This window comes from Apodemus sylvaticus, chromosome 10 (assembly GCF_947179515.1).
Source record: "Apodemus sylvaticus chromosome 10, mApoSyl1.1, whole genome shotgun sequence".
NCBI classification, from domain to species: Eukaryota; Metazoa; Chordata; class Mammalia; order Rodentia; family Muridae; genus Apodemus; species Apodemus sylvaticus.
Genome location: NC_067481.1, coordinates 22,395,362 through 22,410,132, shown reverse-complemented (window position 1 = coordinate 22,410,132; position 14,771 = coordinate 22,395,362). Strand labels below are relative to the sequence as shown.

At 51.0% G+C, this 14,771-nt stretch overlaps 2 protein-coding genes across 2 annotated transcripts in view; one reads left to right on the top strand and one right to left on the bottom strand.

The window, feature by feature from the left end:
• The first annotated feature begins 2,558 nt into the window (after positions 1-2,558).
• Positions 2,559-9,491, top strand: Cnp (2',3'-cyclic nucleotide 3' phosphodiesterase). The gene is made up of 4 exons (XM_052197335.1): positions 2,559-2,683; positions 3,860-4,529; positions 6,594-6,733; positions 8,064-9,491. The coding sequence occupies exons 1-4, from the start codon at positions 2,681-2,683 to the stop codon at positions 8,511-8,513; spliced, it is 1,263 nt and encodes a 420-aa protein (XP_052053295.1). The 5' UTR covers positions 2,559-2,680; the 3' UTR covers positions 8,514-9,491.
• An 887-nt stretch (positions 9,492-10,378) lies between these two features.
• The window catches only part of Dnajc7 (DnaJ heat shock protein family (Hsp40) member C7), a 36,624-nt gene continuing 32,231 nt past the window's right edge, over positions 10,379-14,771 (bottom strand). The window contains exons 10-14 of the mRNA XM_052197329.1: positions 12,542-12,615; positions 12,152-12,298; positions 11,809-11,961; positions 11,163-11,225; positions 10,379-10,693 (exon numbers count right to left, since the gene is read on the bottom strand). Of these exons, the coding sequence (XP_052053289.1) occupies positions 10,656-10,693; positions 11,163-11,225; positions 11,809-11,961; positions 12,152-12,298; positions 12,542-12,615 (475 nt within the window). The 3' untranslated portion in view covers positions 10,379-10,655. The remainder of the gene's footprint in view (positions 10,694-11,162; positions 11,226-11,808; positions 11,962-12,151; positions 12,299-12,541; positions 12,616-14,771) is intronic.

The window sequence follows — 14,771 nt, the reverse complement described above, 5'->3', positions numbered from 1 at the left end:
TGAAAAAAAAAGGATCAGGCTGTCTTATGGTTTTATTGCTGTGAACAGACACCATGACCAAGGCAAGTCTTAGACAACAGTTAATTGGAGATGGTGGCTTACAGGTTCAGAAGTTCAGTGGATTATCATCAAGGTAGGAGCACGGCAGCATCCAGGCAGGCATGGTGCAGGAGGAGCTGAGAGTTCTGCATCTTCATCTGAAACTTCTGGGAGAAGACTGGCTCCTAAGCAGCTAGGACAAAGGTCTTAAAGACCATGCCTACAGTGACACACCTACTTCACACAACAGAACCACACCTTCTAATGGTGCCACACCCTGGGCCAAGCATATACAAACCATCACACATGCCTCTGTCATGTGGTCCAGAAGCAGGGCTGGAGATGACTTAGGCTGGGATGAAGCCAGGATTCCAATCAAGTGAGAGGCAATTCAAAGGCAGAATTTCTTTGGTGCCCCAAACTTATTCCCAGGTCAAGTCCAGGAACTTTTGCTGGTTAGACAAGTGTCCTAACTCCAAGCGTATAGCCCCAGTCCCTAGATAAAAATATTTTAAACCATGTCTTTTTAGAATTGCATTTTAAATGAGGCCGGAGAGATGGCTCAGAAGCTAAGCACACACACACAGGCTACAATTCAAGAGGACCTGAGTTCAGTTCCCAGCATTCACATGGCAGCTCACAACTATCCGTAACTCCGGTTCCAGGAGCTTCTAAAACCCCACAGAGACACATATGCAGGCAAACATCGATACATATAAAACAAAAATCATCCATTAAGCCAGTCAGTGGCTTAGTCCCAGCATCCAGGAGGCAGAGGCAGACAGATCTCTGCAAGTTTGAGGCCAGCCTGGTCTACACAGTGAGTTCCAGGATAGACAGAGCTAGACAGAGAGATCTGTCTCAAGACATTTTAATTTATTTTTGTGTGCATTTATGTGTGTGGCCCTACTATATACTGTGACATGCTTGTGACAGAGTAGAACAAGTTGAGGGAGTTGGTTCTTTCCTACCATTCAGGGCCTTGAAGTCCAACTCAGGGTAACATGGCCAAACAACACCATCTTAACTGCGCCTGAGAAATTATATATATATAAAATATTTCATAATATATATTTATATTATATATTTATAACACATATACATTTTATAATATAAATTATATATAATTTATATATTTATATATATATATATATATATATGTATATATATTTGTTTGGTTTTTTGTTTTGTTTTGTTGAGACAGGGTATCTCTGTGTAGCCCTGATTGTACTGGAACTCACTCTGTAGATCAGGCTGGCCTCGAACTTACAGAGATCTGCTTGCCTCTGCCTCCTGAGTGCTGGGATCAAAGTTCCGAGACCACATTCTCAAAGTTAGGATGTACTTGCCTAGCTTGCAGGAACCCCAGCATATTAAAAAACTGGGCATAATCTTTTTTTTTTAATCCAACCTTCCTTATTTTTAAGGATTTATTTATTATATGTAAGTACACTGTAGCTGTCTTCAGACACACCAGAAGAGGGCGTCAGATCTCATTACGGATGGTTGTGAGTCACCATGTGGTTGCTGGGATTTGAACTCAGGACCTTCGGAAGAGCAGTCAGTGCTCCTAAGCGCTGAGCCATCTCTCCAGCCCCCTGGGCATGTTCTTGTAAGCATGAATTTCCAGCAAGAGGATCAGAAGTTCAAGGTCATCCTTGAGATGTTTGAACTTAGCTTGGGCTACATGAGACTCCTCTTGAAAACAACAAACCGTTGTTTTTTTAGGGGGGGGGTGTCGAGAGGGTGTCCATCAAAGAAGACTGCTTAGACACAGGCATAAGCCAACAGGCAGGCTTTCTTAACCATCCTGCCACTACACCAGATGTTTGCCATCCCAGGGTAGTCCAGCACTTTGCTCAGGGTGGGCTTTTAAGCTTAAAAACCACATCCTGTGTTGACACACTTCAGTCAGAAGCAGATTAGAGAAGCTGAAAATCAAGGTTAGTACATTTAGGAACTTTCCCAGAATTATGGACTTTGATGAATTAGGTCTTTGTTTTTGTTTTAGGAGGCGGTGATGCCTGTCGGCCTGGTTTCATGGCCTGAATGGTCCTGTTATCACACGTCAGTTGTGATAAGGTCTAGGGGCCTGTTTCAAAATTTTAAGCTATGTGCCTGCTACATGCACGGCTATGCTTCACCCATTTCATCCTAGCCTGCCTGGGGACCCAGGAAAAATAACTGCCTCCTGTTTTAAAAGTTTACCTCGCTAGGCGGTGGAGGTGCACTCTGGGAGGCAGAGGCAGGCAGATTTCTGAGTTCGAGGCCAGCCTGGTCTACAGAGTGAGTTCCAGGACAGCCAGGGTTACATAGCGAGTCCCTGTCTCAGAGGAGGGAAAGAGTTAATCTTTAACTTTTAAGTAACAAAGAGGTGGCATGGCGTTGAGAGCCCAGGTGTGCCTTTGCTTTCTGTCAAGGCTCAGACCGCAGCTTCCTAGCAACCGGGTTTTGATTCCCCGCGAGCGCGTGCGCAGAGGCTCGGGCCGACCCCGCCCCGTCGCGCGCCCCGCCCCCGGGCTATGAAGAGAGCCCCGCGTCCGGCCCCGACACCCCCGAGACGCCCGTGTCCCTCGCGCAGGCGGGCGGCCCCGGAGACATAGTGCCTGCAAAGGCGGTGACGGCGGTGCGCCCACTCATCATGGTGAGCGCAGTGCACGCGTGGGGGCCGGGGCGGGAGAGAGGCTAACTGAAAACGAGTGTCTTGGGCAGAAGAAGTTGCTTGCAAATGAAATCACCAGGTTCCGGAGTTGAGGTCCAACTTCTGGGCTTTCTAAGGCAGCCCGAAGGCAAGGGGATCGGGGAGGGGCGGGGGAGGACAGTTTGGGGGGAGTCTCAGTGTCTTTGGACAAAAAAATATCGGAGCAGGGAAGAGAAAGTTGATGGTCCTTGGCGACACCAGCTGGCAAATGGGTCTGGGCCAGGGGTAGCACCAGGGAGTCCAGGACTGTTGTGGAGCCCGCGCTGGGAGTGGGTGCCTGCTCAAGGCTACAAAGAAACCATAAGCCAGCTAAATTCTCAGGGTGCACACCAAAGGCGGAAGCCAGTGTAGATGACAGTTGAAACAGCTATTCTTAGTTGCTTTTGTCAGAGAGGTGCTGCTACCACACGGCAAAGTGGGGGGGGGGGGGCTAGAGATCCCTGAATACAGGTGCCCTGTGCCCCCTAGTCCTACAGATTGGGGGATGGGGGGCACAGAGAGAGCAGAGGAGGAGGTGGTTGTGAATGAGGCCCTTTGTCCAGTACCCCCCTGCCCTGCCCCCCACCAGCCCTCTGTGGAACCATTGTCCCCAGATACCCAGACAAGAGAGTATTATCTGTTGGTGCCATTGTTGGGTGGAGGGAGGCGGTCTCTGGGTCACCCTCCTCTGCACACTCAGAGAGCCAAGGCAGCTGGCCAAGGCTTTGCCCATACATAGAGCCTCAGGCCTCCAAACAGGACATCCTTAAGAGGTGCCAAGAATATATAAGTTAGGGCTGACTGGGAGTAACAGGCACTTGCTGCCCTCGCAGGCCCTGCCACCAAGGTGTTCTGAGGGGTAGCAGAGTGATTCTTGGAGCCTGGAGAGTAAGAGGTTCGATAGCTTCCTTCAGTTCAACCCCGCTGTGGAAGATACCGAAGAACCTACTGGGAGGAAGAAAACCACCACTCCCCTCCTGGGAAAGCATCGGCCATTCAAGTGCTCTAAGTTAGGCTTGGGGACTCCTGAACTGACAACTGGTCCCCCTCTGGGAGAACCAGGCCAAAGACTAGGGTTTGGTGCCTGTGGTCTGGCTTTGAGGAGCCTGGGCTGACATCTCCCCTTTCCTTCTTACACAGAACACAAGCTTTACCCGAAAAAGCCGCACATTCCTGCCCAAGATCTTCTTCAGAAAAATGTCATCCTCAGGAGCTAAGGACAAGCCAGAGCTGCAGTTCCCTTTCCTTCAAGATGAGGACACGGTGGCTACTCTGCACGAGTGCAAGACGCTGTTCATCCTGCGTGGCCTGCCGGGCAGCGGCAAGTCCACTCTGGCTCGGCTCATCCTGGAGAAGTACCGCAACGGCACCAAGATGGTGTCTGCTGATGCTTACAAGATCATTCCTGGCTCTCGGGCAGACTTCCCCGAGGAGTACAAGCGTCTGGACGAGGACCTGGCTGGCTACTGCCGCCGGGACATCAGGGTTCTTGTGGTGGATGACACCAACCATGAGAGGGAGCGGCTGGACCAGCTTTTTGAAATGGCGGACCAGTACCAGTACCAGGTGGTGCTGGTGGAGCCCAAGACAGCGTGGCGACTAGACTGTGTCCAGCTCAAGGAGAAGAACCAATGGCAGCTGACAGCTGAAGACCTGAAGAAGCTGAAGCCGGGCTTGGAGAAGGACTTTCTGCCACTCTACTTTGGCTGGTTCCTGACCAAAAAGAGTTCTGAGACCCTTCGAAAAGCCGGCCAGGTCTTTCTGGAGGAGCTGGGGAATCACAAGGCCTTCAAGAAAGAGCTTCGACACTGTAGGTGGTTGTGGGGAGGGAGAGGGGCAGCTACAGCCTTGTACTGTTTGCCTGTGTGTAGAGCACTCGCTTTGGCTTTGCCAGCCATTGAGGCAGCTGAGCTAGCTCAAAAGATAGGGTTGATGGGTGGAGGATAGGGGTAGCAGCTTCCAGGACTAGCCGGAAGCGAGGCTTTAGTGGAGAAGGCACGTCCGTGGTCCGTGGCTGCTTTTTTGCCCCCCTCTTTTTCCGCAGCACCATCCTCCCATTTTGGCTCTAGACCACCATCTGAGTCTTGGAGGTGGGAAACCTGTAATTCTTGTCGCCATGTCCTATAACCTAAATTGCAGAAAAGTAGCAAGGCACGTGTGACTTTCCGGAGGATGGGTCTTGGGCCCCTCCATGGCATCTCAAGCTGTAGAGAACCTGGCTTAATGCCTTCTAGAACATTCTCTCCACATAAGAGACATGCCCAGAAAGGATGTTAGGAGTTGCCACCGGCCAGGCGGTGGTGGCGCACGCCTTTTATCCCAGCACTTGGGAGGCAGAGGCAGGTGGATTTCTTGAGTTGGAGGCCAGCCTGGTCTACAGAGTGAGTTCCAGGATAGCCAGGACTACACCGAGAAACCCTGTCTCGAAAAAACAAAAACAAAAACAAAACAAAACAAACAAACAACAACAAAAAGGAGTTGCCACCTGTACCTGGGTAGGAGCCAAGAGGATTCTTTCCTGGTAAAGGCTGTTGGCTCCAGTGAGTGGATAGTCTGGGGTAGGGAAGGGTAGTCAATGGTCCTGTTCCCCCAGAGTGTCCCACAGGTTGAGTCTTTTGGGGTGTTTTATTTTGTTTGTTTGAGACGGAGTCTATGTAGTCTTCCACAGCTAGCCTGGAACTCACTCCATCCGCCAGACTGGTCTCTGACTTGCAGTTCTTTCTCCTGCCTTTACCTCCCCAGTACTGAAGAGACAGGCACTCTCGATTTTAGCTGGTCTGCAAAGAAACCTCTTCATTGTGTTGTTCGATTGCTCAAAGGCAAACAGGTCTTCATGTCCATGTGAGTTCTCAGAAAACCTGTTTCTGGGCTCCTAAGCCTCAAACTCTACCTACAGGGAAGATGTTGGTCAGGAGCCAGCCCACTTCTTGTATAGAGCGAAGGGTAACCCTAAGAGCCCAGGGCTTCTTGGCCAGACCTGGTGCTGGCTCAGGCATGGTTACTGCTTGATGCTGGCTTTGGCTACAAACACCAGAACGCTTTTCTGTTTAGAGTGTGACAGGGGACATCAGAGACAATAACAAGGTGTGCTCAGTCAGAATAGAGGATCCCTTGAAGTGTTAGCCTTTGGGAAGGAATGGAAAAGCTAGAGACTGAAGTCAGCCACCAAGCTTGGCCTCTGGAAGGCCAGCTTTGACATCCTGTCCCACAGTACCCAGGACCCTTCCTGCAGGGCATGTGCAGTCACCCCTGGGTGAAATGGTTGCTGTAAATCTCAGAGGTCCTGAGGAGTTTGGAGGTATGGCAACTGGAATCGTCACAGTGGACTGACAGGTCACCCATGTGTCCCATATGGCCAGAAAGTGGCAAGAGGGGTTTTGCTTTCCCACTGCCACCTTCTCACCCTGCCTCCCTTTCCAGGTCCGATGTTGGCCGTTGGCTTGTATGGCCCAGCCCTATGTTACACATGCCTTAGAACTCAGCCTGAGATGTAAAGATCTGTAAAGCCAGCATGGTTTAGTTTCTTCCCTGTCCAGCATTAAACCCAGGACCCTATACACGTTGGGCAAGGATCCCAGCTGCCACTCCCCCACTCCAAGAACTCCAGATCCTCCTGCATATATTTTCCTGGTATGTCACCATGCTTGCTTTACTGTGGTGCCAGTGCCGGGGACTCAACCTGGGGCGTTGCTCAGACCAGGCCAGCATTCTGCTAAGTGAGCTGAGTCTCCTGCTGGCAGGTTAAGTGAAGCACAGCAGAGCGGCTCAAGACCGTCTTAGTGATCGATGGCTCTGTTTTTTTGGCCTGCAGTTTCCGAGATAGGTGTTGGTAAGCGCAGCTACCCATCCTGACGGGACATTTTCTCTTCTGCAGTTATTTCTGGGGATGAACCCAAGGAGAAGCTGGAGCTGGTCAGCTACTTTGGAAAGAGACCTCCAGGTGTGCTGCACTGTACAACCAAATTCTGTGACTACGGGAAGGCCACTGGGGCAGAAGAATACGCCCAGCAGGATGTGAGTTCTCCCCGGGGACACCCCGGGGGTGGGGGTGGGGGAGGAGGGGAAGTGGGCTGGAGTCATCTTGGAACTGCAGTGTAGAGCAGAGACATCACAGGGTGGTGGAGACGTGCAGCCTTCAGCCTTCGGTGTAGTCTGCACTTGGCTATCCTTTCTTAGGGACTTACTAGTCCCATCTCTCCCCAGGGCCTGCCAAAGGGCCTTTTCCCTTACGTAGATTTATGGAGAATGCCAGGCAGCCGCAGGTTCTTGCTCTGGCCTCTCAAACCCATGTTAAGTCTCAGAGTCTCAAATACTGAGTCCTGTGTTCCAGAGAGCCCGGTTTTTCTGGGGCTCTAGTTTACCTCTGAGGCCTGGCCTTGCTCTAGAGGGCAGGAGTGGCTCAGGATACTGAGCCACCCAGTCCTGCTGCCCCATAGCACGCAGCCCATGGCCAGATACAGCCATCTCCAGGCACATAGCCTGGTTCCTAGCCTCCTTTACTACTGCCTTCCCAGCAGCCATTCACCTGCTTGCTTCCTGTCGTCCCCAGGGAAGTGGCAGCTAAGAGCCAGGTGTTCAAAGCCTTGTCCACCCATGTCCTCAAAGCCTACTCCAGTGGAATGGCTGAATATATATCCCGTTGCTCCTTCCTATTGTCTAGTTTAATAATGCTCTAAGTACCTGCTACACACTGCTGTTGGAACAGAAGCCCATGAACAAAAAGATTTTACAGCTGGGTCACAGGAACTCCGGGAAGGGGATCAGGTGTGCCCGGAGGTAATCAGACACAGGTCACAGAGCGCTGGGGGGCGGAGGGGGGCCGAGCCGTGGAGCAACATTAGCGCTGATCCTGATGCAGGCTCTTCACCACTATCAATCCTGTTTGCTTGGAGGTAGGCTCTAGTGTTCCCTCTCTCTGACAAGTGAATAGCCAAGGCAGAAAGGCTAGCAACACACTCAGAGCCTAGGGCTTAGTAAATGGGGTTTGTATCTGGTACCTCTCTGAAAGCCTTTTTCCAACCTTAGCTTGAGTGGCTTGTGCTGTGTGTTTGTTTGGTCTGCCTTTGAAAGAGACACTCCCCAACGCCTGCTGTACAGCTGGGCAGTGGTGGTGCAGACCTTTAACCCCAGCACTCGGGAGGCAGAGGCAGGCAGATTTCTGAGCCAGCTTGGTCTACAGAGTGAGTTCTAGGACAGCCAGGGCTACAGAGAATCCCTGTCTCAAAACAACACAACACAAAACAAGACCTCTGCACAACCACACTCATTTTCTCCCCTGGGAATGGACCACGCTTGTCAGCTTTGCCAGCTGTCCCTCTAACATGGGCCCCCTCTCTTTCCCCAGGTGGTGAAGAGATCTTATGGCAAGGCCTTCAAACTGTCCATCTCTGCTCTTTTTGTGACACCCAAGACAGCCGGGGCCCAGGTGGTACTGAATGAGCAGGAGCTGCTGTTGTGGCCAAGTGATCTGGACAAGCCATCTTCCTCAGAGGGCCTGCCCCCAGGGAGCAGAGCTCACGTCACCCTAGGCTGCGCAGCTGATGTGCAGCCGGTGCAGACAGGCCTTGACCTCTTAGAGATTTTGCAGCAGGTGAAGGGGGGCAGCCAAGGTGAGGAGGTGGGGGAGCTCTCCCGGGGCAAGCTCCGTTCCTTGGGCAAAGGGCGCTGGATGCTGAGCTTGGCTAAGAAGATGGAGGTCAAGGCCATCTTCACGGGGTACTATGGGAAGGGCAAACCTGTGCCCACACACGGTGGCCGGAAGGGAGGTGCCATGCAGATCTGTACCATCATCTGAGGGGGTCACACCACTGTTCCACGGTTGTGGAACAACCTTCCAAGCCTTCCACTTGATTTTTATTTTTGTTTTTTACTCAAAGCTAACCTACCTATATAACTTTTGAGGAGTCTGTAAAATAACCACCAGTTCCTTGTGCCCACCCTGATCCCTTTAACACTCAAGCTCTCAACACAGGCAGGTGGGCAGAGGAAGACACCATTCAGAAACCTGGACCAGCAGCCATCATAAAAGGGCTGGGTCACTGGGCCTGGGGCGGCATCTGCTCAGATGCATCCGGGAACTTGTTAACCCTCCCTTAGCCCCTGCCCATTCAGAGCTGCACACACGCACCCCAGAGCTGCCTCACATCATGCTAGGAACAAATGCTACTGCCACAGGAAAACAGCAGTAGTTTAGAGAGGGGTCGACTCCCCTCTCTATAATCACTATAGGCCCCGGGAAGGCTTGCGCTATTTACTGGGCTGTAAAAGGGGGTTTACCTCTCACCTTTGGCCATTCCTAAGTCCCTGTCTCCTTCACACTGTAACTAGGTAATGGTGTGATCACTAGGGGAGAAAGTGGAATTACCAGAAGCCAATCTCTGGTTTCGGTCTGGCTATCTAGCCCTCACAACAGCACGTCTGCTGTGTGGATGGAGGCCAAGGTGAGAGGCCCTGAGAAGCTCCAGCTTTTTCTGCCCAGCCCATCTTGCCTCCATGGTGCCTCTGGGCCTCCTCTAGAGGAGGGTAATGGGTACCAAGAGCCAATGGAGGAGACCCTGAGCTGGCCAGAGGAAGCCCCATCTCCTGCTCTGGGGATGTCTGAACATGCTTGTGTGCTGTGGTTCCTGCAATACCTCACTCTGCCTTCTATTCAGTAACAGGACCTTGCTAATTGGGTTGTCACCCAAGAATCTGGGATTTATGTTCCTACCCTCTGTGTTGCCCGCCTCAGCAACAACTAAGACTGATACTGAAATAAATCATGTTAATCCCAGCTGTGTGCTGTCACTCTTGGCCTTCTATGTCCAGCTCAGTCTGCCCTGGGGCTAGGGCTGTGGACATTAAGACTAGCTTTGTCCCACAGCTTGGGGCCATCGGTCCTGTCTCCCTTCTGCTGGCTGGGCACAGCTGTGATGAGGCTGGGCAGCGCAACAGTGTTGGCTTTCATGAAGCAGAAAGGAGAGGCTGGCTTCGGACTCATACAGAAGGTGGGGTTGGCTGGGAGCCAGGCCCTTAGAGCACAAAGCCTTTATCTGACAGCTAAGGTGACCACGCCCCAAAGACCTCAGCAAGGCCCCGAGTTCCCAGCATGGGCTCTGCAGGGTACTCGGGGAAGGCAGCCTTGCCAGTGTTCCTCATGCCCACAGGAAGGCCTTTAGCAGCCCCTCCAGGCTCACAGAGCCCTGACAGCTCAGAACTGCCCGGGCCTAACTGTTCTGCTGCTCTGGCTCAAGGCCTCTCTCTCCCTGGCTATCCGTGCTATCGGCACCTGCAGTCTAGCTTTAGAGTCTCGTGTGTCTGCTCAGAACAGCAACTTGACTGAGCAGTGTCATGGGGCTGCAGAGCCCGTCTCCATGTTGCCTCATGTAAGCAGGAAGAGACCAGTCATGCATTTGCAGAGAAGAGTTTCCAACAGTTTGAGCCCTAAGCCAGCAAAGGCTGGGCGAGGCCTGTCACGCTCTGAAAGAGCCGAGGCCAGGAGCAGAGCTGGGCCTCAGGCCTATGCCTCCAGCCTCCCGTGTCCTACTATATGAGGCTGAGGCAGGAGGATTGCTCTAGCCTGAGCCTATACAGTGAGCACACACACCCCCCCCCTCCCTGGTACCTGTGCTCCCGGATGAACCTCAGGTACAGAGCAGCCACCAAAGCTAAGGACCAAAGAACGGTCAAACCATTTTATTCTTTTTCTTTTTTAATAAAGTTAAACAATACAACAAAAATTCACAAGCTGCCTCCCTGTCTACCCCTGGCTTCCCTCCCTCCCTAGTCCTCAGCACTGGCTTCCTTTCCTTCACCCCTCATACAGACACAGGGCACCCGACTGAGAAAACGAAACTGCTCTAAGTACACAGGGACATGATGGAGGAGGTGAAGTGTCCACACTCATGGTCAAACCAAGCAAGTCTGCATTTTCTGGGTTCTAAGGAGTTGACCTTCATTAGCCAAACTGAAAGTAGAAATTCCCTGGGCCAGATGCTGAAAGGGAAAAGAAAGGCTTATTAGTTGGCTCTGGTTTTCTAAGGAAAACCACTATTGTGATACCAAAGTCTTCAAGAGCAGTTAACCCAGAGACTCTGAGGTATCCATCAGCCTAAGCCTGGAGCACAGGCCAGCACGCAAGGCCGTGCCCGCCCTACCACTGGGCCACCCTACCACTGGGCCGGAGTGCACTTTGTGTGCAGCTTCTGCGCGCCCTGGCTCGCTCTTATGGAGAAGGCATGATCTTAAGGGGCTTGGTGATGCCACTCTCACCTTGCCAACTGCACTGAGAATGGTCCCAGGCAAAATAAACCCAGGAGCCTCATTAGCCACACTAGAACAGATGTGAGGCCTACTGAACAAGGATCCAGCTGTCCCCACTTGGATCTCCCAGGTACTGCCTGGGTGAGGAGGGCCAGTGCTGGTCTGTCACCTGAGAGCTCTCAAGAGCAGCAGGCATACCTACCTTCAAAGCTGAAGCCCCCAGGACCACCGAAGAATGCCTTAAAGATGTTGTTTGCATCAAAATCTGGTGAGAAGCACAGAAGGGGCAAAAAAGGGGAAAATCAGAAAGATCTGAGGAACCAGACACAGAGAGTTCCGTCTGTGGCTCACTTCCCCTTTCTATCTCAGCCTAGATGCCAGCAACCCCACCACCACTACCACTACCACCGACCGTCAGCCCGGGCAGGACCTGCTGCTCCTGCTCCTGGGATATATCCCCTCCAAGTACAGTCTAAAGGAAAGCTTCCGTTTTAACCTGCTCTGAATGATCTTCTTACCTACGACTGGCATCTGCATCGTGCCTTCCTAGAATGCTGGGGCTGTACTGGGAAGGCTCAAATTCAGGGTTTCCAAAATCCCCATGCCAGTCCTGGAGCACAGGACTGGGAGTCCAGGTCACAACAGTTCTGATGGCTCCTGCCCTAGCTCATATTTTATGACAGCTTATTGGCTTATGTCACTGGCTGACCAGTAATAGACCTCCTCTCTGGAGTGTCCCAGCCCAGCTGCCCAGAGGGCAGAAGCCTTGGTAATGGGGGCTTTTTTGGTGCTTTAGAAAAAACATTTTATGGAGACCATTTTCATTCCAGATGCCAAAACCACCTCACCTCCCATATTCATGCCTTCCTCATCCAGGTCCTGTCCACTGTCGTAGCGAGTCTTTTTCTTGGGGTCAGAGAGGATGGTAAAGGCCTCTCCTACTTCCTTAAACTTCTTCTCCTCCTCCTTCTGAACTTCAGCACTGGCCCCACTGTGCCGATCTAGAGGAGGATTCAGTGAAACCAGGGACACAGGAAAACAAAGTCTAGTATTGTCCGAGGTTGGAATGTGGCACCTCCCACAGACTGCAGGACGGGGAGCCCAGCATCCCCTTCTTCCCACTGCAGAGTGGGCCTCCCGGGTGCCCAGTGCATCTGCACAGTGGGTCTGCCGCGCCTCCTCAGCACTCACCTGGGTGGTGCATCAAGGCCCGTTTCCGGTAGGCTTTCTTGATCTCATCCTCGGAGGCGTTCTTGTCAACTCCCAGTATCTTGTAGTAATCTTTCCTCTTGCTCTTCTTCAGCTCCAGCTGTGCATTCTTAAGGAGCTGTTTGTGCTCTGGAGGAGACAGGTGGCATCAACAGAGAGCCCAGCTGCCTCTACCATAGGAACTTTGGCAACCACAACTGGGGCTCTTTCGGTGTTTTCTTCTGAATACACAGAAGTGAGAATAACAGGGAGGAGCCAGAGGCAGAACACAGGTGCCTGAGCCCCACCCAGGCTAGTGACAAATAAGTGCTACCTCCACTAACCCAAATTTGATTTAGGGTCAAGAAAACCACAGCCCCTTTGTCCTCATACCTTTTGTTTTCTCCGTCTGATAGACTTTTTCATAGTCCCGCACAGCTTCTTCAAACTGCTCAGTGTCCATGTAACTGAGAAGGAAGTACAGGGTAATACTGAACTTAGACATAAATAGTAATGGCCTGTGGGACCTTCTAGGGAGAAGGTATGGCTCATGCAAGAGATACACACTTTTGGTAGGATGTTTCATCCAACAGTAGAATCCCTTATCGAAAAAATGAATTAACTCTTAGTTCCTCAAGGGAGAAGAGTCCCCTGGCACATGTACCCAGCAGCAATCCTGTTCTAAGTAGACAAGGGCTAGGGGAAAAGTTCTTGGTGTCATAGCATTGCCCACCAGGACAGGCAATGTGATAGCACCCACTTGACTGCTCTGGACTGAAACACAAGAGGAAATGACCACAGGAGACACATTGCTGTGAAAGAGCTTTGACATCTTCAGTACTACACATGCAGGGCCAGCACCAACCAAGGCTACAAGTGTGTTAATTAAGCCAGTAGAAGGATCGAGGTCGGCCTGGAAGCTGCTGGCAAATGCTTCCACTAAGATCGATCAATCTCAGAGGTAGAGGTGAGACAGAAGGGACCCCAGCACAGTCTTGCTTCTATTTCCGCAGCACAAATGCAAAGAGGGACCTGAGCCAAAATGGGAGGAATTATAGGAAGAGGCAGAGCACCAGACTTTGAAAGCGCTGTTTCTTACAGAACCTAGAGGTATTCTAACATTTGATGGCACCAAGTTTCTCCATCTAACAGACACAATATCTGCAAAGAATGGACAGAGTCCACACAGTGCAGCTAGCTGTTACACCCCTGAGTCAGTCCACACTTCTACCACACTAGACCATCTAATGCACATCAGCTTTGGAGGCCAGGGCAGGAAGACTGATACCAATGTGGCTGGCCAAAGAGGCTCTCTGAATTCCTAAAAACACATTCATCTATGACTTATAAAAAAACAACACACACACACACACACACACACACACACACCCAAAACCCCCAAAACAGCATCGAGCCCAGGCATGGTGGCACAATGCCTTTAATCACAGAGTCTGGAGGTGGAGGCAGAGGCAGGAGGAGGATCTGAGTTCACGCCAGCTTGTTTGACATGGTGAGACTGTCTCAATAAAACCACACCAAATAAAAACAAAAGCCAAAACCACAATGCCCTACAGACACAGTGTAACTAGGAGCATAGAGAACTAATTCACAAGTCGAAGTGTCAGATAAATGAAGTATAGTAATGTAACACACACTGCCAGGTGGTGGTAGTCCACCTTTAATCCTGCACTAGGGAAGTAGAGTGGATCTCTGTTTGTGGCCAGCCTGGTCTACATAGTGAGTTCCAGGACAGCCAGGGCTATATGGAGAAACTCTGTCTCAACACAAACAACAAGGCCGACACCTGAGTGACCTTCATGATCACTAGGCCTATACACAATGCACTGAACGTGCCTTGACACTGACTTGCATTCTACTATTGCATTATTATTTTTTTTCCTGAGGTGAGTTCTTTTTCATTCTGTAGCCAAGGCTGTACTAGAACTTACTATGTAGCCCAAGCTGGCCCTGAACTGCCAATATTCCTCCTTAGCTTCCCAAGCCTGGAATTACATTTGTGAATTGCCAGGAGGATCTGCATTATTTCACTTAAACTCAAAAAAAAGAAAAAAAAGAAAAAAAAAAAAAAGAAAAAAAATCTTTCCACATCTCTTAAATAATGAAGAAAAGGTAGAGAAAATAAGGCTTTAAGGGAGAGAGGAGGAACTCTAGCTTGTGCCAAGAGAGCTAGCACACAGCTCTCATCTGTCCAACTTTTTTTTTTTTTTTTTTTTTTTGGTTTTTCAAGACAGGGTTTCTCTGTGTAGCTGTCCTCGAACTGAGAAATCCGCCTGCTCCTACCTCCCAAGTGCTGGGATTAAAGGCGTGCACCATCAGTGCCTGGCTCATCGGTCCACCTTTAAGGCTAAGCTGAGAGCAGCTGTATGGTGATCGAGCCTCTCTAGTAAGGCTAAAACTAACAGCTGGCGTGTCTTCAGAGTCCAGCGCTGCTGGGACTGCTGCTACATTCTCAACCTACTATGCCACAGTGCCCCACTGCCCCACACTGGGGTGGAGTTTCAGAGGAAAGCCACTCAGACACAAAACAAGGAATTAATAAAACAACCTCTGATTTTTGTTGGCTGAAAACACACACACACTCATCTGTTCTACTGTTTCCTAG

Coding starts and splice junctions, on each gene's coding strand:
- Cnp (XM_052197335.1), top strand. Junction 4,530..6,593: donor CAAGAAAGAGCTTCGACACT/GTAGGTGGTTGT, acceptor TCTCTTCTGCAG/TTATTTCTGGGGATGAACCC. Junction 6,734..8,063: donor AAGAATACGCCCAGCAGGAT/GTGAGTTCTCCC, acceptor CTCTTTCCCCAG/GTGGTGAAGAGATCTTATGG.